The sequence below is a fragment of the Emys orbicularis genome, chromosome 3 (genome assembly GCF_028017835.1).
Source record: "Emys orbicularis isolate rEmyOrb1 chromosome 3, rEmyOrb1.hap1, whole genome shotgun sequence".
Lineage (NCBI taxonomy): Eukaryota > Metazoa > Chordata > Testudines > Emydidae > Emys > Emys orbicularis.
This window is the reverse complement of record NC_088685.1, coordinates 2,694,050-2,718,350: the sequence shown is the minus strand read 5'-3', so window position 1 is coordinate 2,718,350 and position 24,301 is coordinate 2,694,050. Positions and strand designations below refer to the sequence as shown.

The 24,301-nt window shown below is 43.3% G+C and overlaps 1 protein-coding gene across 1 annotated transcript in view; it reads left to right on the top strand.

The window, feature by feature from the left end:
• The window catches only part of DTNB (dystrobrevin beta), a 346,393-nt gene that overhangs the window by 54,148 nt on the left and 267,944 nt on the right, over nucleotides 1-24,301 (top strand). The window contains exons 4-5 of the mRNA XM_065400623.1: nucleotides 4,328-4,541; nucleotides 15,660-15,745. Coding sequence (XP_065256695.1) covers nucleotides 4,328-4,541; nucleotides 15,660-15,745 — 300 coding nt within the window. The remainder of the gene's footprint in view (nucleotides 1-4,327; nucleotides 4,542-15,659; nucleotides 15,746-24,301) is intronic.

Genomic DNA, 24,301 nt, shown 5'->3' with positions numbered 1-24,301 from the left:
AATTGTGTAGCATTACACTGCACAGCGTAATTTGCTGGTCTGCCCTTTGCCCTTTTGAATAAGGCCATTCTCTACCTCCTACTCACCCACCTCAGTGTAACATCAATGAGAGTCAGAACAGCCTAAAGGGGAGGTATAGGGGATTACTATTCAGCTTTCTCCCAGATGCCCTATGATACTACATAAGCACCCCCAAGGCACAGCCTAAACAGTGAAGCAAACCAAGAACATAATTCCCAACCCCCCACATTCTCCAAGGCACAACTGTAAACCCAGATAGCATATATTGCACATCCAAAAATCCCAATCTAGCCCTCTTCATGCACATACCATTTATAATCTCTGAGCCCCCCCCCCCCCCCCCCAAGAATGGGAAGAATCTCAGGAAAGGGAAATAAAAAATAGCTGTTTAAAAATATTTATGATAGCCTTGGGAATATGAATATAACTGCTTGTTGTTTTTCCCCCCTACTCCCCCAGCTATGGTACCTGCAGTGGCCAGACCTGCAAGGATGGGACCTTTATGAATAGCTGAGTGGCTGGCTAACTTAAAGGGAAGAAACAGAAAACTGTGGAGGAAATGTTTCCAGACCTCACTGCAGAACCCCCAAATTGAAAACAGCAGCAAGCTGGAGGTCTGAGAGGAAAAGACAGGGAGATATCAGAGAAAGTTTTGCAGTGGCCAGAGACCGCGTTGCCATGGCAAAAGACACAGTAGAGAAGGATATACATGCAGCAGCAACTCTCGGAGGCAATCCAGAATCAGAATGCTCAGCTGCAGTGCATGCTGGTAGCAGGCACACAGACAATCCAGTGTCCTCAACCAGGACCCAGCCATGTTCTGCAATCCCTGGACAGTACAGGGAACACAGGCATATGTTCCCCACAGCCCCTAAACAGCCATTCTACCAGATACCATTCCCCACTCCAGATGAAACTCGAGGCAGTGAGGACAGTGTTACCTGAGAACCCAGTTCTTTTAGACATGTAACGACCCTGATATTTAGAGCCCCGGCATGCGACCCCGAAAAAGCAGAAGAAGAAGAAGAATAAGAGGCAGAGGCAAGACGTATGCTTGCCTGTGAATTGGAGCATACCCATTCTTGTGTTTTCCCCTCCATTGCACAGTGTCACTTTAAAGAAGTATTTCATTGTTTTAATTAAAGGTTCATTTCTGCTTGTTACACAATACATTATTTAATAATAAAAAACTATTAAAAATTCATTCAAAGTTATTTGGTAATGCATGGTACACAGAAAAACTGTTACTTTTCCATAAGCCATAGGTTTTTATAAAAATATAAAGACACAGATGCAAGATGAAATAAGAAATGCCACCCAGTTACTTCTTATTTGGTGTATGCAATCCAGTTAAGCCACGCCATGCCACAGTGTTCTTATTAGCTATACAGACGCTCCCTGACTTATGCAAGTGTTCCGTTCTGGAACGCCTTGTGTAACTCGAATTTTGCATAAGTCAGAAACGTATACCGGACCATTACGCCAAAAAAACCCAAAACCCTCCTATTTCTAGCTTACGGAACTTTTTCTGTAAGTGCGGATTTGCGTAAGTCGGGTTTGCGTAACCCGGGGGTCATCTGTATTCAAGGCCACACATAGAAGGTGCTGCGGTGTTCATAATTCATTCCCCACTCTCACCTGGATAACAGCTGCATGTTTTCAGGCCTGAGACTAAAAGTAAAAGCAGTAAGCATCCCTGACAGTACTGCAGGGCTAGTGCAGTACAGATCTCAAAAAAGTTTACCTTCACCATTTTGAAATTCTTTTGCCACTGCTGATCATCCCAGTTTTGCGGAATGATCCTTTCCCACTAATCAATGCTGGTTTCTTGAGCTCAGAAACGGCCATGCATAATGTGAAGCTGCTCCAGGAACAGTTCCTGTAGTAGCAGTTGCTTGGGGTTCTCCTCCTCCTCCTTCCTCTGCTACTGGAGAAGCTGCTGCTGCAGTCACATTATCTGCTTGGTGGTACAGTGTGCAAAGTCCAAAACTGAAGCCACCTGGCTTCAGGAACTCAAGAAGCCCAAATAGCTTCTGCACACTCGTGGCTGCTAGCACAATGGCGCAGATCATTGTTGGGTCCACGCTGGCCAACAGGAATTCAAAAATGGTGCTAGCCCACCCAGAAAGAGGAAGCATGGGACAGAGAGACTGGAATCATGGAACTTTTTATTTTGACCTTAATTCCCAGAATTCCACTGGCTTCCCCTGCACATCCCATAATGTGCAGCAAAAAACCTCTAATGCACACAGCACAACAGCGAAGCAAAGGACCATGGGATACCCTCCCAGAATGCCAAGTATTTAGGACACACCAAGCCCCTAACATCAGAACACAATAATGCAAATTGAAGGAAGGCACAGAAGTCCCATGTGCATACTACTAGTATGGTCTACCAATATGTGTCAACTCAATTTGAACTAAATCCCCCATGTACACAAGGCTTTAGTTACTGTTCCAGGACTATATTGTGTCTGTGTGCCCAAAAAATGAAATTTGATTGTGCTCATGTGCAACCATCAACTTCTAGTTCAGTGATCATTTTATTTTTATCTGTCAGAATATCCAATATAGAAATACCCTGAGTTGGTTGGGATGCTTTTTTGTGTTACTTGTGCTACAGGGATAATTATATTAGCTGGCAGCAGCAGAAGGCTGTTGTTCCAGAGGGAGATGGGCTGCTTGGTCCTATGAGTGGTCAAGGGTAGTGCAAACTGGTAGGTACTCTCCTGCCTTACATGGCACCCCCAGACTTGGGGAGATGGGGCTATGTGCGGGTCCAGGGGTAAGAGTGGGGGAAACTGGTTTATTATAGGAGTTCCTAATACACTACGTGTGCTGTTGCTGCTGCTGTTTTGTCAGCAACACAAGCCCAACTCTTTAGAATGTTCAGATTTCATTTATACTAGTTATGCTTCCAAAGGTGCAAATGGAAATATTGAAATGAGGAACAGCCTTTTACATACATGGGTGGAAGACTGTGTGAATCTCTTTTTATTCAGAAGCTGACCTGGTACTTATTTGTTTAGTACCAAAAATGTGCTCAGCATTGCAGAAGAAAAACTGAAGATAATCCTTTTCCCAAAGGGATTACTGTCCACAGGGCAAATGGAAAAGATAAAGTGCCCTATGAGGGTAGTGGCTTGGTGTGTTAGGCTTTCAGTTCCACCAAAGCTTCAATTTACTTAAGGTACTTGTCTGGCCATACTATGAGCACCTTACAGTCTTTAATGTATTTTTCCACGAGACACCCCTGAGAAATAGGAAGTGTGGTTATTCCTGTTTTTCAGATGGGCAACTGAGGCATGGAGAGACTAAGTGACTTGCCTAAGGTCACACAGGAACTCTGTGGCAGAATAAGGAATTGAACCAAGATCTTCTAAGTCCCTGGCTAGTGTCCTAACCACTGGGCCTCCCTTCCTCTTTGATCATAACAGTACAAATACGACACTAACAATAATGGATTAGGCACCACTGCTGAAGGTACCTGTCATAATGACAAGATCAAGGAAGTAGAATGGTTGAAGTGATGTTTATAAAGGGAACCCTGCCTTTATTAGAAAGCTACTGTGGAAAGAGACAGACAAGACACTGCAAAGCCATATCATTCAATGATCAAAAATGTGTATTCAGTGAGTAGGGTGCAAGCTCCTATGAAGCAACGGTCCATAAGAACCTTTGCCTCTTGGAGTGCCACATATTTTGCAGCATAGAATACTCTGTTGGTGTCTGTGAAATAGCTGCACATGATGGAGTTTCTTTGTTTTCCCTAAAAACTCTAAGAAAAGCATTCAGGTTTGGAAATGTCAAAGCGAAGGTTGCCTGCATGATCTAAAATATGTCCCAGTAATTAGACTTTGCTATAAAGCATGCACACAACGAAGCACAGTTATGGTTTAGAATGAGAAAAAAATTAAATTAAAACACTTCCTGACTTTTAAGTGCTTCACTTTGCAGTCTTAATTTTTTTTTCAGGAATATATACTGTAGTTTAACAGCTCTTAAAGAACTAATAAAACATGATTAGACTAAATGTTCACTATAGCCTGATTTTGACAATTGAAAGGTTTTCTTGTGAGATTTTTGTGACTAAACACATTGTGAAGAATATAATTTATTCTCCACGTTGGTGATTTTAATAGGATACCCTCTTCCCCCCGTTTCTGAATTTTTAGAGCATGTTTAGAGGATGGATTCTGCTTTTTTAAAATACCAAAAATTAACATGTTCTCCAAAAGTGGTGTGTCTAAGAGAGTAAAACTGAACGTTACAAAAAATAACAGTTAATTTCTTTCTTTACTTTTAGTTCATCTTGTTGATATCTGGAATATGATTGAAGCCTTCCGAGACAATGGCCTTAATACATTGGATCACAACACAGAGATCAGTGTTTCTCGACTGGAAACGATAATTTCATCCATCTACTACCAGCTAAATAAACGCCTTCCTTCTACTCACCAGATCAGTGTGGAGCAATCCATCAGCCTTCTCCTCAACTTCATGATAGCCGCATATGACAGGTTAGTAACTCTTCCAGATGAATTCCTTTTTTTAAACTAGTTCATTTATTTGGGCACACCCTGCTTAAGGGCTGCACCTAAATTTTATAAAGTGGAGCAGATTGCACATCTTTAATATAGTGATCCATCTTTAAAATCTTGTTCTTGAGCAAGATGAATCACTGCCTGCTGGGACCTGTATGTCTCTACAGGCCACATATTGGGATTAAAGATAAAGGGCAACCAAGTTGTGCATGAGGGCTCTTAGCTGGCCATGTTTGGTTCCTGGGACATATTGTAGCCAATCCTTTTTGTGAAATGCTAATTAAAATAGAAAATAACATTAACCTAATAGTAGTATGAGTTTGCTGTAAAATTGCATGATAGGAGAGTCTCAAATGTATGTACATGCAGTTTCTTGATTAAATCTGGTGCATAAGATCATGTTAATATAACATATGTTTTGATACTAAGTCTTGACCCCACCTAGAGTTTGCCAAGGAATGGGCTAACACCTAATCTTCTGGCTCGAAAGAAGGACCACAGTTGTCTGTTCAGAGTGCAGCATTTTCTTTTGGTTTGGTTTGGACCCTTAAACATATATCCAAGTCCCCTCCTAGCAGTCTTCTTGCAACAGGGGTTGATCATGTTCATTAGACTTATCCCTCTCTTTAGGCAGAAGTTTTTGTCTCTGTGGAATCTCTGAATGACAGCTGTAGAGTTCCAACTGTTAATTAGCAGCTCCGCATTTTTTGGAACGTCATCTGTAGTGTTTCATATTGTTCACCCCCTTAGCTATTCCTTCCTTTCCCAACCTTCCTTTTTTGCTGTTGCCCTCTCCCATAACATTGCCCATCCCAGCCAGCGTGACCAAGGAGCAGAGTTGGAAAATAATGTATTCAGAAAGTTACAGCACTCCTGTAAAAGTGAAACATTTCACACAACCCCACACTCCCACAGTGCAATGGACAAGTAGAAAGGCTGAACTGACGTCTGCTGGCTAGGTTGAAAACCTTGCCAGAAAGACAAAAGTCGAATAGAAGGAACTCATTTAAGAAGGCAATCTATGCCTTCTATGCAATCTGTGCATCCGAAGAAGTGGGTATTCACCCACGAAAGCTCATGCTCCTATATGTCTGTTAGTCTATAAGGTGCCACAGGACTCTATGCCTATAACTGTACATGAAATGAGGCTGCACCCTTGTATTTGTTATATGGAAGATGACCATATTTGCCAATTGACCTCACATTTGATCTATCTATAAACTCTGACCTGGGGACTTTAAAGACTACATTGAGAATTGGAGACAACATTTCAGAAGCCTATAAAATGGCATCAAAATGTTCTAAAAAAAATCTGCTGCTCATGTTAAGAATCAGTATGACCAGAAAGTACACCGTGCTGCCCGCTTGCCAGGTGACAGAATACTTGTCCTGAATCTTTCAGAGAGATGGGGACCAGGCAAATTAAGATCCTGTTGGGAAAATAATATTAATGTAGTATTTCAAAAGAAAGGGGATAGTCCAGTCTATGAAGTAAAAGCAGAAGATGGAGAAGGACGTGGTAGAGTTCTTCTCCACAATCTTTTTCTTCCCTGTGACTTCTTACCGTTGGAGATTACACTACCCTCTAAACCACCACAATAGACAACACAGAGAACTAGGCAAACTAGTGCAATAAGAGATCAAAATGGGGACTGGAACTTGGACTCCAGTGATTCTGATACTGAGAGTGAAGATGAACGACATTACGTAATGGTACCAGATATTGCCCATGGCACAGAGACTCTGAATCCAGAAGCAGAAACATTTAATCTATGATTGGGAAATAAGGATGATGATGATCCTGTAAATTTGAAAACTGCTGATCAAACTGATGTAACATTTGCACCAAGCACTGAAATACATGAATGCCAGATTATGCCAAGAAACCTGAAACCAGTAGTACACAAGAGGGCAGATCACCAGAACAATCCACTGACATTCAAGGTCGTCTGACTAGAGAGATAAGAGGCCCTCAGACGCTGACATATGAACATTTAGGGACACCTACTTATCAATATTTGTTGGACTGGTGAATACACCAGGGATTGTCCTCATGTTTGTCACATGTCCTAACAAGTGCCTATTCCTGTCCCTTATCCTGTTTTCTATACAAGACTGATGTAATATTGATAAAAGAAGTGATATTGACCTATGGTATGGATATGGCTCTATATCAAGTGTTTTATAGTACTGGATAGTTTGTAATTATGTTAATTTAATATGTTTTCTGAATAGCTTGACATATGCACTGTCACTTGGAGCTCTATGGTTAAACCACTGATAATAGAGGAAATATTAGAGAGTAAATAGGGTTAAGATTTTGTCACGGGTATTTTTTAGTAAAAGTCACAGACAGGTCACAGGCAGTAAACAAAAATTCATGGAGGCCTGCGACCTGTCCCTGACTTTTATTAAAAATAACAGGGGCAGTGAAGTGGGGACTAACTGCTACTCCAAGCCCATTGCTGCTCCGGTGGCGGGGACTGACCACTGCTGCTCCAGCCCAGTCCCCAGTCACTGCTCCAGCCCCAGCCCAGGCCGCTGCTCCAGCCCCACAGCTCTGGCCAGGGCTGAAGCCAAAGAAGTCACACAGGTCTGTTAAAGTCACAGAATCCGTGACCTCAGTGACAAAATTGTATCCTTATTCATAAGGTATGAAAATCTTTGGGGATTTAGGGTGTTCAAAACTGATTATATAGTTGTATAGTGGAACTAAAATTGCTGCAGAAACTTTCTGCTTTGTGAAATAAACTGAAGAGCAATGCAGAAACTTTCACCATTAGTACCAGAACTTGTGACACAGGAGAGGCCCAAACTGTCAATAGGGAATAACAGTTATGAGCTTGTAGAATGCGTGGATTACTGCTAATAAGTCAAATGGATGGACTCCGTGATTCTCAAACTTTTGTACTGGTGACCCCCTTCAAATAGCAAGTCTCTGAGTGTGACCCCCCCCTTATAAATTAAAAACACTTTTTTATATAGTTAACACCATTATAAAAAGCTGGATGCAAAGCGGGATTTGGGGTGGAGGTTATCAGCTCACAACCCCCCATGTAATAACCTCGCGACCCCCTGAGGGGTCCCAACCCCCAGTTTGAGAACCCCTGGACTATATGTTTTGTTTTTTTAATGGAAGTGTTGGAATTATATGACATTTACGAGGGGGGATTATAGCACTCATATGAGAATGGCAGGGATAGACGTGGTTCCAGTGTGAGTCTGTAGCCGAAAGAGCTAAGAAGATTGTAGGATTAATAAACAGGGGAATCTTGAGTAGGAGGAGAGGTTATTTTACCTCTCTATTTGGCACTGGCGAAATCGCTGCTAGAATGCTGCGTCCAGTTCTGCTGCTCACAATTCAATGGTGGTGTTAAATTGGAGAGGGTTCAGAGAAGAGCCTCAAGAACGATTACAGGATTAGAAACCATGTCTTAGAGAGAGAGAGATTCAAGGAGCTCATTCTTTTAGCTTAACAAAGAGAAAGTTAAGGGGTGATTTAATTACAGTATAAGTATCTATATGGGGAACAAATACAGTGTAGCATAGGCATAGCATAATCCAATGTCTGGAAGTTGAAGATAGACAAATTCAGGCAGGAAGTAAGGTGTAAATTCTTGACAGTGAGTGCAATTAACCACTGGTACATTTTACCATGGGCCATGGTGGATTCTCCATCACTGACAATTTTTAAATGAAGATTAGATGTTTTTCTAAGAATTTGGTCTAGGAATTATTTGGGGAAGTTCTGTGGCCTGTGTTATACTGGATCCCAGACTAGATGATCACAGTTTTCCCTTCTGGCCTTGGAATCTGTGAGTTTACCTGTGTCTCGTGATTGAAGTTCTGCTGAAAGGGGCAAAGGGAAAAGCTCTGGTTGCAGCAGCAGAATTGTGTTCTGAAAGGACTGAGCAGCAATGGGGCTTGTGCAACCAGGGGTGACTTTTTTGATTGGTTTGTTTTATTTATTTCTAAATTTAATAAAACTCCAGTTTCAAAACTTTCCTTGGTGTGGGAGTGAAACACAAGTGGACCTGAGCCAATCTGAACAGCCTGCTCTTGAAATAAACCAGTAAACCCCAACATTTTCTCAGGGGACTCATTCCCTTGGCCAGTTTTTCAATTTCCAAGGTCAAAAGAATTTCTTAAAGCCCAACCATAATGGAGCTAAGCATGTGAAAGTTTCCTATGACAACGTATCTAGCACTTCCTCATGTTCCCACTAATGGGGTCTCAAGAGCCTGTGTCAGTGTTTTGCACCCTTCTAGAAAGCTGTGTACTTACCTTATGGCACTGAATGATCATAGCTCAGGGCTATTTAAAGGAGGTGGGAGCCCCAACCACCTCACTTCCTTCTGGCTGCTTAGGACTGAGGATATAAGGAACCTCAGAACTGTCCCATGTCTCACCAAGCCAGACAACTAAGACACTTTTTCTCTTGTACATAGCTTGGTATTTTAGCTTTCTTAGATAATTTCCTAGCTATAAATAGTTCAGAGCTGTTTCCTGGTTTGTGTTCTGCCTGGCAGAGGTAGACCATTCTGTCCCTGTGGTCAGAGCTGATGTCTGCTTGGCTGCCTTTACTTCCTGACCCAACAGGGATCATCAGTTAAAGTTCCAGGCTGGGGCTTGTGCCATGTCTGGACCAGTCTCTACTGGCTCCAAAACACACTACTTCAGAGTTGCATAAGTTGACTTTGACACCACCTGTTAAGGTGGGATCTGAGAAGGCTCTGCATCCTGATAGTGGGGAAAGAGAAGGTCTTTGGGGTTATTCTTTTTGTTGAGACATCCATGGCACCAAAGATTGCCTGTGGCTCCTATTTTGCCTGTCTCTGGTCAGTGTAAAAGCACTCCTCAAATTGGAAGCTATCCAAGGTTCAAGATTACAGTGCCAACACTTCATCCTCAATGCCAGCCAAGACCTCTATACCTGGTGCCAGGACAATTCCCCCATGCTCCCAGACCCCAGTTCTGATGTTATGATGTCAGGAACAAATTACGAAAAGTTATCTCCGAGACCATTCATATCTTGCCTGCCAGTGCTGACTCCCCCAGACCCACAGGCCTTCCCCATTTCAGTGCTTCCTGTGCTCATTTAAAGCACAAAGAGAAGAGAGGGCTATGCAAAAGGCTTCTCAGAAAGCACCACAAAAAGAAGCTTCACCAAACCCAGAACTGCACGGTGTCTGTTCCGGTTGACCCCAATGGTACTGTATTTGACTTTCCAGTACCTTCTCCCTGACACCCTACTCCAGTGCCCACTGAACTTAGGAGACTCAGCGGAGGGGCTGGTTCTTCTTCAGGTGCCCTCTGCACATTCCCACTAATGGATGTGTGACAGGTTCCCCCCAGGGTGCCACCTGGAACAGGGGTACCACTAAGCCCTCTGACCCACCAGCCTGGGCTCCCCCTCACACCGTGCTGCTGTGATAACCACCAGCTCCCCAGCCTGGGACCCCAGAGCAGTACCATCCTGCCCTGGTCAAATCTTGCCAGTATATGGGTTTAATACCGGGTCCACCTCTCCCTCAATGTGAAGAGGACCATGCACACTTGTGGTAACCAAGCTGAGATTTTCCCCAGGCACCGTAGTCAAATGCACACTGGTTTGGATTAAAACATAAAATAAGTTTATTAAGTACAAAAAGATAGAGTTTAAGTGATTATAAGTGATAGCAAACAGATCACTTAGTAAATAAACAAAAACTCAAACTGAGCTTAACATACTAGATAAGGAGGATATGAATTAGCAAATTTTCATCCTGAGTGATAAACAGGCTGGCAGATTCTTAAGGCACAAGCTGCCTTTGCTTTGCAGCTTGGGTTTCCCAGGTTTTCATACACTGCCTAGAATCCCTTTAGCCTGGGACCATCACTTCCCCAGTTCAGTCTTTGTTCCTCGGATGTTTCCAGGTGTGTTGTCTTAGGGAGAGTGAAGTACCATCATGATGTCATTTCCCCCTTTTATATCTTCTTCCCACTCGCTGGAAAGCTCTTTTGCTGTGACCTGGGTCAAACAGTTCCCATTGTGTAGTGCTATCTCTGTGAGGTTTCTATTGTACACAGTTCCTGGGGTAATCCTTGTGCTTGTGTGCATTTCCTCAATAAGCCATTAACATTGTTTGGCCTTTTTACTGTTGTACCTGAAAGGCAGCTTGTGGGTGTTTTCAACCTCACAACATGTTTCAGTAACACGTACATAGCCAAACTTCATAACTTCCCATACGTTAATAGCACATACAATCCAATGAGATATTACTGTCTAGCAGATCAAGACTTTTAGAATGACACCTCACAGGGCATACTTTGTGTAAAACTTATCCTAATGATATGATGATGATGAATAAGGGGGTGCCAGGGTGTCACAGGATGCTGTGACTGTTGCAGCCTGAATAGTGGAACCCTAGCTAGTAGTGCCAACTGGAGCACTCACATGCCTCCCTCTGCGAACATTCTGAGGCAAGGGTATAAAAGTGCTATGATGCTCCAGCCACTTCAGTTCCTTCCAACTATGACCAACTGATGTGTTAGGAATCACTCTGGGACTCTTCTGGATCCATATCTTAAGTGCCTAATGTTTGCATGCTTGGGAGGAGGCACCTTCATGTTTGCAATCCAGCCAAAGGAGAGGGAGAATAGGTTTCAGGCAATTCCGTTACAAGAAGTGTTGGCAGCGAAGCATTCCCACTTTTCCATCCCAACCAGAGGGTGATAGATAAAATAAAATACGAGGCCAAGATGATCTGAATAGTGCCATTGTGGTCCAGATAGCAGTGATATATCCAGACTCAGTTCACAAGTACAGGGGAAGGTACAGATTCTTAGTCTCCAACCATTAGTACCAGACTTGTCACAACAGCAAGGGAAGGTGTATCATTCAGATCTTCCATCACTTCATTGCTTGGGCCAAAAGACTCTGGGATTGTTAGAACAATCTTGTTCATTAGAATTACAAAATGTTCTGGCTAATTCAAGGAAAGAGTCTACACACTAGTGTTGTTATCATATCTGGAAAAGGCTTTTATTGTGGGTTAACTGATGTAATGTGGATACATATACTGCACCTATTATTAGTATATTTAAATATTTATTAGTTGTATATTAGAATATTATACCTCAAAAGGTCAGGTGTTTCTCTGTCCTCTTAGGATCCATCTAGCCACAATTTCAGCATACCACATTTCTGAGACAATAAATTGGTATTTGCTCATGATGCGTTTAAGAGATTCTTAAAGGGTCGTAATAATTTATATCCACCAGTGAGAGACTGAGTACTTTCTTGGGATTTAAATTTAGTGCTTACATAAATTGACATTACCCATTTGAACCTATGGGATATTGTACATTTTTTCCACTTATCTCTTAAGACAGCCTTTATAATAGCTTTCACCTCAGTGAGTTGAGTTTTTACTGTCTTTCATAAAGTTAAAGTAGTGTTGAGTACTCACCCAAGGTTTTAGCCTAAAGTGGTCTCTGATTTTCATCACAATAAGTCAGTTTTTACCAGTGTTTCTTCCCAAACCTCAGAGCCGAGTGGGTGACAAATTGCATACGTGGGATGCCAGAAGAGTTCTAGCATACTATTTGGACAGACCTATGCATTTGACAGTCTCACAATCTATTATTCTCTTATGAGGAGAAAAACAAGGGCCAAGCTGTTAATGTTCAAACTCTATCTATATGGATGAGACTATATATTAAAGAAGCATATAAACTTGTGAGTATTCCACTTCCTGAAGGGCTTAGAGCACATTCTACCAGTGCAAAGACACACGCTATAGGTTTATTAAATATGCTCTTCTAGTAGAGGTTTATAGAACAGCTACATGGAGTTCAATTCACACTTTTACTAAGCACTACTCATTAGACCTAGAGACTAGGTGTGATGCTAAGTTTGATAAGGCTTCAATCACTGTTCAATTAGGACTCTGTATCCCACCATTCTGGGTTTGATGTTTTGCTCATTAGCCCATCCCATGAGTGGCAATATGTAGAGGACACTTAAAGAAGAAATAAAAATTGCTTACCTGTAACTGGAGTTGTTCAAGATGGAAACATCCACCTTTCCCCACTTCCTTGGAGTCTTACTTACCAACGGACCTGGTCATAGGGGAAGGAACCGAGGCAGCTGGAGCGCCTTGCCCCTTTTCACTTCAGAACATTTGACATTATCTGAAAATAGGGGTGAGGGAATGCCCCAATGGGCAACAGTAGCTAGGGTTCCCCTGTTCAGGGTGTGCCGGTTGGAGCATCCATGCATGTGAAGGTGAAGAGTCCATCTTGAAGAACTCTGAATACAGGTAAGTAACTTTAATTTCCAGGTTAGTAGTCTCAAGCCCTCTGTTGTGGGGGCAGTCATTGTTAGTTCTGACACAGAGTTGTGCTTTGAGGACTCTCCTGATGACTCCTGCAACAGAAGGCTTGAAACTAGGACAAATCTTTCTCCTAGTTCCCATAAAACCTGCTTGTAAAGGCACTGTAGACCTCCTTGGGGAGAGGTCCCTTGTGATCTGATGTGGACTTTCTGTGGAGAATATGTTCATAGGCATACACAAAGATCATCTCCTCTTGCAGTTATCCCTCTTCTCCCAAGTGTTCAGCGGGTACACAGTAATGCCACCAACTCCAGTCAGAAGCCCTGCTACCATCAACATCTCTGGCTAACATCTCTGACGTGCACTCTGAGCACAGAGATTAGGTCACATCTCCACAGGATGATCCTGGGACATAGACATGATCTCCCCAGATAACATGGGCTGTTGATTTCTTGCCAGAGTTGACTTCAAAACAGTTCAACAACATGGTGGCTGGAGCCCTACTGCTGCAGCCCACATCTGTCCCAGCAGTAAAGCGAAGGCATCTTCAACATCCTACAGTCCAGAGAAAAAAGGAAGGTAATGCTCTTTATCCAAAGGGGCACATTTAGCATCCCTTACCACCATGCTTGCAAAGGCAAAAGATGGATGGTTGTTTTATACCAAGTCCTCCAGGTTCAGTTCTGTTGCTTACCCTCCTGCAAATGCATTAGTTATCATAGCAAAGTCTCTGAGAACTTCATTCTCTGCCCCTCCAGACAGGGAAGTCAGAAGATTGGACGCCTTTGGCAGGAAAGTCAACTCTGGGTATTGAGGTGGCAAGCTATGTAGCTCCTTCCTTTTCTTGACCAATTGCCATATATCCAGCAGAAGCTGGCTAAGGATGTTGCCCAAGGAAAAAAAAAACTTGCCTTTAGCCTCTGAAGGTAGCATATGACATTTTTGATGCAGTGGCAAGATTTATAGCCTCTTTACAGACATTCATGGTTGAACTCATCTAATCTTTCTGTGGATGCCCAGTTCAAATTTGTGATCTTTTTAATTAATCAATTAATGGAGATATCCCATCTCCTAGAACTGGAAGGGACCTTGAAAGGTCATAGAGTCCAGCCCCCTGCCTTCACTAGCAGGACCAAGTACTGATTTTGGCCCAGATCCCTAAGTGGCCCCCTCAAGGATTGAACTCACAACCCTGGGATTAGCAGGCCACTGCTCAAACCACTGAGCTATCCCTCCCCCCCTTTGAGGAAGGAAGAAAGAAAGAAAGAAAGAAAGAAAGAATGTTCAGCAATAAAACGGACCTTACAGCACACTAAGGAGGCAAGGTCCGCTGCGAGAGCTGTATGGCTGACCCAACCTCCCTGCCCAAGAGGAGGTTCTCTTTTTGAGGCTTCGCATACCAAGACAATGTTTTCTATCTTCCTTTGCACAGATGAAATACCAGTTTCTCATAGGCAGCCTCTTCAAGAAGCTGCTAAGAGACAATACAGAAATAAAACAAGATGACTGAAATGTTTTTCTGGAGGCAGCCACAATCTTCAGCCTTCCAGCCTCTGTTTTGGTGGGTCTACTGGGAGTACAGAACTAAATACATTTAGTTTTCTCCCTTTAGAGATCACTTGGTCTATTTCCTACCATCTTGGGAACAGAACATCTGATAATGGGGTCCTGCATGTCATCCAGAATGACTGCCTCCAATCCCCCATTTCTCTTCTGAAATCTTATTTCTAGAAGAGATGGAGTCTCCTCTCCAGAAGGAAATGGTTGAAGAGGATCCAAGTTTCCTCTTCCACATGTATACTATCTTACCTTTTCTGAGTTGCTCTAAGAAATCTGTAAAGTATTATCCATAGCATACAGTATGATATAGATAATTAATTTTTATTTAGGAGTATAGTGCTCAGAATTTTTTAATTGCTTATCCACTCTCATGTACATGCTCTTGGTACTCCTAATTTATGTTCAACTACTACTAAATTAACTCCATACTGAGCATTAACAATGGCTTTATCCTGAGATCACAGTTTTATAGCCTCTATAATCCTCTGTTCCTATATGTTGTTTGTGTTTTACCTCCTTGTAAAGCATTTTGTGATTTTTTTAAAATGAGAATAGTTGTTTTTGCATACCACTTTGTGCTGAATAAAATCTTTCCATTGTTTTTATAAGGAATTAGTACAATTTTTTTCTCATGCTGACATTAGGAAATGGTTGCCTGATAGTGCCATCTGTTCGTGATAGTGCAGCAGTCTAGGTGGCTTTAATTAGAATAACAACCATCCATGTTTGTTCCTGTTCTACTCAGAATGTTCAGAATATCTTGTTACCTAACTTGTTTTGTTAGAATACCACCTCTTTCTCTGAGTGTCAGTCAGTGTTCATAAAGAGTTGGAATTCCCGAGAAAGGGCAGCAGTAGAAGCAAGAAGCATAATTAAACAGGCATATTCTAAACAGAAAGGAATGACTCCTAATAATCAGGTACCACCATGTAGTAGGTAGTGTGGGACAGGTAAAACAAATGCAAGCCTCTCTTCATCCATAGAATGCCCATAATTCTGCAAGAGAACATGATTTGTCGTCGGCTACCTGTTAGCTGTTCTAATTTATTGACAAAGCTAAATGTTACTATCATTTTTTGCATTATGTTAACTGTTAAATAGTTTTATAAAGCATAGCAGTTAGGGAAGTCATAAATGAACTTTTCTTCTGACCCTGAAATATTTTTGTTCTTATCATTCCATATAGTAATGATTTATCATGTATTTTATTTTTCAGTGAGGGCCATGGGAAGTTGACAGTGTTTTCAGTTAAAGCTATGTTAGCAACCATGTGTGGTGGGAAAATACAAGACAAACTAAGATGTAAGTACTTTCAAGTAAATTTAACCATTATTTTAAATTTTCTATTTCCACCATTAGTCACACAAACTTTGTATTTAATTGTTACATTTTGGAAAATTAGCTACATTTTTCTTGCTCATCCAGCAATCATGCTACTGGAATGAATCTTGTTATGTTAGTTTAGTCTTTCTGGTAATGCATGCCATCTACTGGCTACAAAAGAGACTCAATTTATATTTAAAAACTAAGATTTTGTTCAAAGAAAGTGAAACAAAACTGCAAAAACCTGAAACTTATTTGACAGTTGTTATCCTTCATAAAATTTCATTCATTCAAGGCTTGATCCTACTGTACAAATGAAGTAAACGGAAGCTTTGCCATTATGTTCAGTAGGCACTGGATCATACAGTAAATTAACACAGTATCAGTGTATGGTCTATAGCAGTGCTTCTCAAAGTGGTGGTCCGCGGACCGGTGCCGGTCCGCGAGCCATCGGCTGCCGGTCCGCGGTGAGTTTCCTCATAAGAGCGTCGAATAGGATAATAATATGGCACCGGTCCCTGGCACATCGGGGGAAAAAAAATTGCCGGTCCCCCATATCAGATAGCTTGAGAAGCACTGGTCTATAGGATACAGACTTCTGAAAGCCCTTTTGAACACTTTAAAGGGTTATCTGAGGTGTCCAGGGTGAATCACTACCACCTGCTTACAGTGGGAGGGAGACCTGTCTATGCCACCTGGGGAGACTCTCCCCAGCCACTGACTGCTGGCAAAACAAATGCTCTGCAAGGTCTGCTCTTTCCCTCTGCACCCTAGCAAATTATACACTCCACTTTATTACACTCAAGTGCCCAGTCCCTTATCTTCTGGACACCTGCAGTGTACACCCATGTGCTGTCTCTGGAGGCAGTGCACCTCAGTCCTCTGGTTTCACCTCAGTACAACACTCTCCTGTGCACAACGCTTTTAGACGAGTCGATAGTAAAACCAAATGGAAGTTTATTTAACGGATCTTAAGATCGAGATTAAAATAAAAGCAACCGTAAGGGTTTGGAAACATAAGGTAACAAGTAAAAGAAAAACCTAAAAGACACTCTATAGCTTATACTTTTTCCTATCTAATCAGGTGTTGCTCACTCAATTGTTAGTTGCTACAGCACTTGTCCAGTCCAGAAAGCTGGGATCCATCTTTTACGAGAGATGCCCCTGCTCGAGAATGCCACATCTTGTGTTCTTCTGTCATCTCTTAGGCCTGGTCTACACTAACCCCCAAATTCGAACTAAGGTACGCAACTTCAGCTACGTGAATAACGTAGCTGAAGTCGACATACCTTAGTTCGAACTTACCGCGGTTCAGACGCGGTCCACACGCGGCAGGCAGGCTCCCCGTCGACTCCGCGGTACTCCTCTCGCCGAGCTGGAGTACCGCAGTCGACGGCGAGCGCTTCCGGGATCGATTTATCGCGTCCAGACCAGACGCGATAAATCGAACCCGGAAGTTCGATTGCCAGCTGTCGAACTACCGCGGTAGTGTAGACCTGGCCTTATACAGTTACAGACTATTGCCTCTTACCCAAGAGGTCCCCTAATCAGAGTCTTTTCTTAGGGTTCTTTTGTCTTTCTAAATCCTCAAGCCTACACCTGTTCCAGACAGTAAACATAGGCTGGCTCAATGGATGTCCATTGTTCTCAATGTTGATTGAGTGAGCCCTACGACCCGCCTCAAATCAGGTGACAAGCTTCATTTTAACAGTTTTGAAACCCAATATTAACATGTTACATAACTCTAAAATTATTTCCTATGCAAATATCACTCAATAACCATGACAATCAGCTAGTTCTTAGCTTTTGGCAAAGATCACAAACAACACCCTTGGGTGAAATATTGAAAAGATGGTCAGACATGGGTAATATACCTGCCTGGGTATGTAAGGGCATGTTTGTGTCACACCCTTGAAAACAAATTCTCTCTCTCTCTCTCTTTTTATATATATATATATATAACCCTTCTGCCCATCTAAGTTGGCAGCAACAAGGGCCGGGTTCTGTATCTAGGGGTTCCGTTTCAATAACACAATGCAAAACCGGCTCGAGCCCCCACCCAGTGACCTGGGACAATTACACACCACCCCCTGGGCACCTCTAAGAGGCAATACTTCCCCTCTCGCAAGCACGGAGTCTGAGTGTAGCAGAAAATGTTTAATAACATGAGGTAAACGACATCAGCATTAAATTGGAAAAAACACCACAAACAGGATTCCTAACACAAACCATGAGCAAAAGACCCACCCCAGCAAATTGGGCCGTGTCCTTTCCCTTTGGTTCTTGAATCCAGCAACCCAAAAATCACCCAGAGTCCCCAAAGTCTCTTGGGTCCAGCAACCACCCAAAGTCCCAAAAGTCCAACAACCCCCAAAGTCTCTCTCCCTGGTCAGTGCAGCCCCAGAGTAAAAGGGGGGCACACAGGGTGTTAAGGGGCACCTTACGTGATCCGAGGCCGACTGGCTGTCTCTCCGTGGGGTTCCGCCGCAGCCTTCACCACGAGCCAGTCCACTTCCTGCCGTCCCACAAACTGCTCTGCTCTGCGAGCTGCTCCACTCCGCTCACCGACCTGTGAGCCACTCCAGCCGTCCCCGCAAATGGCTGCGCTCCGCTCACCAACCTGTGAGCCGCTCACCGTTCCTTGGGCCGCTGCAACCGTCCCTGCAAGGCTGCGCACTGCTCGCTGCTCCTCCAGCCGTCCCCACAAACTGCTCCGCCAGCCACTGTAGCTTCAGGCTCCCCCACTAGTTAACACAGCACTCAGCTCTTAGTAACTTTAGCTCTTTTGTGATTTCAGCTCTTTTGTGATTTCAGCTCGTAGTAGGGGAGCCCCAGTGCTGGTGCACCATTGGCCCAAAGTGAATTCAGCTCAGCAGCCTGTAACTAGACTCCTAATGGAATCAAAGTTAGCTCTGACATTCAACAGTGGAGAGAGAAGGTGGTGCAATTGGTGTTTCGGGCCCTCAAAGGGGGCCCCATACCATTAGGCACAAATACCTGTCCCCATCCCCTCTCAATTCACTGGGTTGTGGAACCCATGTCCCTTGTCTAGCGAGAGCTACTTAGGTGATGGTGAGATCCTCTATCATAAAACAGTTTCATTGTCCTTGATTCACCTAATCGGGGTAACAACACTTTATTCTTCCTGCCCCAATAACAGAGAAACTGGGGATCCCACCCCATCCAAAGTAACCACTATCAGTTGCTGTTGTCTCATGCCAGGCGGGTGGGTGTGCCTATGCAAACAAGATCAGCCCCTGGAGTTCTTTTCCACACTCGCCATAATTCACCACCAGATGTCAGGGTAGAGCTCATCCTGACTCTGCTTACATCTATATATATCAAATCTTACAAAATATGACAGGAACAAAGAAGAGAGGCTGGCATCATTGTGGGAATAAAGGTGTTTGAGTGACCTTGCATTTCTATATTTTCAAACTATTTTGGGTTTCTTTAAAGTTTAAACTTTAGTTCAGAATTTACTGAGCTTTTAATCATAGAAATGTAGGGCAGGAAGGAACCTTAAGAGCTTATCAAGTCCAGCCCCCTGCAATGAGGCAGGACCAAGTCAACCGAGAACATCCCTGGACAGGTGTTTCTCCAACCTATTCTGAAAAACCTTCAGTGATGTTGTAACAGGGGGCTTGGAGGACCAGTCAGCCTAGTGGATGGAGTACTTGACTTCCTGCCCCCTGTTTCTGTGGTTGAGGTGCCTCAATCTTGAAGGCAGGGGAGTAGGGGGACCCAGGCCCTCCCACTCCACCTGGTCCCAGCCCAGGGCCCTATGTAAGTCAATCCCTGAGTAGGGGACCTCCCAGTGGGGAGTCCACATCCGCTGCACTGGGCTACTTCCTACTGTTGCCCCTTCAGGGCATGGCCCCTGTAATCCAAGTTCCCGTGGTGGCTTGTCTCTAGTAGTGCCCTCTCATGGACACTGGGTGGCGTCCTACTGCAGTCCCAGGTTCCTCCAGGCGTGGAAGCCGTAAGTTTGGTGGGTTCGGAACCCCCACAAGGGCTCTGTGCTTTCACCACCCAGGTTCCTCTTAGGCTGGGTGCTCCTAGACCTCTTTCTTTGTCTCCTTTGGCCAGGAAGAGGGTGCTTGGCTCCTGGTGGCTGCCTCAACTGGGCAGGTAGTTCTCCTTCCCTCAGGTAGGGAAGCAGCTAGCTCCTGCCTCTTTGCCAGTCAGCCCCAAACTGAGCCAGGCTCTCTCCTTTTCTCTTCCCTCCAGGCCTGGCATTGGCTGCAGATATAATGGGGGCGGGGCTAGCTAGGCCCAAAGGCTCTCTTTAACCTCTTCCATGCCGGTGGGCATTTTTTCTGCTTCACCATAGATGGGGATTCCACAATCTCCCTTGGAAGCCTATTCCAGAATTTAACTACTCTTATAGTTAGAAAGTTTTTCCTCATATTTAACCTCAATCTCCCTTGCTAAAGATTAAGCTCATTACTTCTTGTCCTACTTTCAGTGGACATGGAGAGCAATTGATCACAGTCCTCTTTATAACAGCCCTTAATATATTTGAAGACTGTTATCTGGTCCCCCCCTTAATTTTCTTTTTTCAAGACTATAATATGCTCAGTTTTTTTAAGCTTTCCTCATAGGTCAGGTATAACGATGCTGCCTCTGGCGGGACACAACTGAGAGTATCAATTCAGGACAAATTGCTTAGAGCAGGGCAGTTACAGCCCAAATCTGGAGTTCCTTTCCTATTAATGCATGGCAAACCAGCCAGCCAGAGAGGACTTTGGTTTTACCCCACTGGCTAACCATAAGTCACACAAGCAATTCCCTTAGACACTCCAGTTTCCCAGTATCACCACCAGTGCCACTCGTTATGGGGGCGAATGGTTATTGAAACCCATACCCCAGTAAAAGAAAAAAGGTTCTCATGATCCCAAAGGACCAAGCCCCAGATTCAGGTCAATATACAGGTCACATGTTACCCACAAATCATGCTGTTGCCAATCCTTTAGAATGTAAAATCTAAAGGTTTATTCATAAAAGAAAGAAATATAGATGAGAGCTAAAATTGTTTAAATGGAATTAATTACATACAGTAATGACAAAGTTCTTGGTTCAGGCTGGTAGCAGTGATGGAATAAACTGCAGGTTCAAATCAAGTCTCTGGAACATCCACAGCTGGGATGGGTCCTCAGTCCTTTGTTCAGAGCTTCAGTTTGTAGCAAGGTTCCTCCAGAAGTAAGAAGCAGGATTGAAGACAAAATGGAGATGCTGCTGCCTTTTATAGTCCTTTTGCCATGTGGCTTGTGCTTTCTTTGTTCCAACCACAAGCCACCCAGCACATGGCTTGGAAAAACCTTAGAGTTCTGTCCATAGGCATGTCCCTGCATACCTTGCTGAGTCACAAGGTGTATCTGCCTTCTCTCAATGGGTCAATTGTATAGCTGATGGTCCTTAATGGGCCATCAAGCAGTCTAGGCAGTGCTGACGCCACATTGTCTGGGGTGTCACCCAGAAGCATAGCACAAGTTTGAAATACAGACAGGATAGAGCCATAATTATAACTTTAAATACAAAAATGATACATGCATACAGATAGCGTAATCATAACCAGCAAATCATATCCTTTTTATAGACACCTCACAAGACAACCTTTGTACAATATTTGCTGCAAATATATAACAGTGGTGACAACAATGATCTATAAGGTCACAGATTATGTCAATAACGTCACATCAGGTTTTCTAAACCTTTTATTATTTTTGTTGCTCTCCTCTGGACTTTCTCAAGTTTGTCCACATTCCTAATGTATGGCCCCAAAACTGGGGACACAACTCCAGCTGAGTTGCAAAGAGGAGCAGGGACAATTACCTCCGGTGTCTTACATATGACACTGTTGTTAATACACCCCAGAATAATATTAACCATTTTTGCAACTGCATCACGTTGTTGGCTCATGTTCAATATGTGATCCACTATAACCCCAAGGTCCTTTTCAGCAGTACTATCACCTAGCCAGTTGTTCTCCATTTTGTAGTTGTGCATTTGATTTTTCCTTTCTAGCCCAAGCACTTTGTACTTGGCTTTATTGAATTTCATCAGGTTGCTTTCAGACCAGTGCACCAAATTTGTCAAGGTCCTTTTGAATTCTAATTATGTCCTCCAAAGTGCTAGCAACCCCTCCAAGCTTGGTATCATCCATAAATTTTATAAGCATACTCACCAGTATCATTATCCAAATCATTAATGAAAATATTGAATAATATCAGACCCAGGATTGACCCCTGCAAGACTTCCCTAGATACACCCTCCCAATTTGATAGCAAACCATTAATAACTACTCTTTGAGTACAATCTTTCAAACAATTGTGCACTTATAGTAATGTGATCTAGACTACATTTTCCTAGTTCACTTCTGAATATGTCATGAGGGACTGCGTGTCAAAAGCCTTACTAAAATAAAGATATATCACACCTACTGCTTTCCCCTCTATTCACTAGGCCAGTAACACTGTCAAAGAAGGAAATTAGGTTAGTTTGGCATGATTTGTTCTTGACAAATCCATGATGGTTATTACTTATCACCCAATTATCCTTTAATATTAACAAATTGATCGATAAATAATTTATTCCAGTATCATTCAAGGTATTGAAGTTACGCTCACTAATCTGTAATTCCCCATGTCCTCTTTGTTCTCCTTTTTAAAGACAGGTACTATGATTTCCCTTCTCCTGCCCTCTTGAACCTCACCTGTCCTCCATGAGTTCTTGAAGATAATTTGCTAGCGGTTCTGTGATTGCTTACACTAGTTCCTTAACTACCTTAGGATGCTGACCTGAATACATTTAACTTACCTAAATATTTTTTAACCTGTTCTTTCCCTATTTTGGCTTGCTTTTCTTCCCCCGCTTGTTAATATTAATTGTGTTGCATATCTAGTCATCATTAAACTTTTTAGGGATGACTGAAGCCAAATAGGCATTAAACACATCAGCCTTCTTGATATCATCAGTTATTAGCTCTCCTTCCCCACTAAGTGGAGACCCTATCCTTCCCTTTGTCTTTCTCAAGCTCCTAATGTATTTAAAGAACCTCTTTTTATTGCCTTTTATGTCCCTTGCCAGGTGTAACTCATTTTGTACCTTAGCCTTCCTGATTTTGTCCCTACATCCTTGTGCTATTATTTTGTACTCCTCCTTAGCAGTTTGTCCACATATCCACTTTTTCTGGACTTTTTATTTTTATTTTCGGGTAACTAAAGAGCTCCTGATGGAGCCATGTTGGCCTCTTACTATTCTTCCTATCTTTCCTTTGCCTCAACATAGTTGACAATTGTGTATTTAATATTGTTTCTTTGAGAAACTGCCAGCTGTCCTGAACTCTTTTATCTCTTTTATTTTCTTTCTGTGGGCCCTTACCTACCAGTTTAACATCTCTGAGTTTAACATCTACTTTTTTGAAGTCCATTGTCCTTATTCTCTTTCTTTCACTCCTTCCTGTCTTTAGAATTATGAAATCTATTATTTCATGATCATTTTCACCCAAATTGCCTTTCATCTTCAGATTTGCAGTCAATTTTTCCCTGTTAGTCAGAATCCACTCTAAAATGGCTGTCCCCCTGGTTACTTCCTCCACTTTCTGGAACAAAAAGTTGTTCCCAACACAATTAAAGACTTTACTGGAAATTTTCTGTTTTGCCATATTACTTTTCCAACAGACGTCTGGGTAGTTAAAATCCCCCATTACTACTAGGTCTTGTGTAGTGGATATTTCTGTTGTTTGTTCTATAAATCCCTCAACCACTTCTTCCTTTGGTTTGTTAGCGTATAGTAGACCCTTATTGTGATGTCATCGGTTTTCCCCCCTTTCATCCTTACCAAGAAACTTTCAACCTGACTGCCTCTTAACTCCTTCTGCAGCTTAGAACAAAGTGTATTACTCCTGGGGGAATTCTGTGCCACTGCACAATGCAGAATTTTGCAGAAATTAATGTTGGGCGTGTAGAATTTCCTTCCCCCTCCACAGAAATGGGCTGCAGAGATGTTGTCCACCACTAGAGGCTGCTGGACCTGGCAGAGTCCAGCTCGCACATAGAAGTTGCTGCCGGGTAGAGGGGGAGGGAACTGGAGGGTTCCCAGCATCTGCAGTTCCCAGCACGCCCTGTAGGAAGGAGGCAGTGGCGCATAGGAAACTCTGTGCAAGCCCGGGACCCAGCATGAGGCTGTTTCTCCCTCTGGTTCCCTGGGCTCTAGGAGGGTAGGGTCTGTGAGTGTCTGGGCCGAAGGGGTGCAACACTTCCCCCCCAGAACCCAGCTGCGCCCTCCCCCAGCCCAGACACTCACACCTCCTACCCCCCAGAGCCCAGCTGTGGGCCCCCCCGGCCCAGACACTCACATCCCCTCCTCCCCAGAGGCCAGCTGTGGGCTCTCGAGTGTCTGGGCCGGGGAGGCCCACAGCTGGCCTCTGGGGAGGAGGGGATGTGAGTGTCTGGGCTGGGGGGGGGCTGCAGCTGGCCTCTGGGGGGTAGGAGGTGTGAGTGTCTGGGCTGGGGGAGGGCGCAGCTGGGTTCT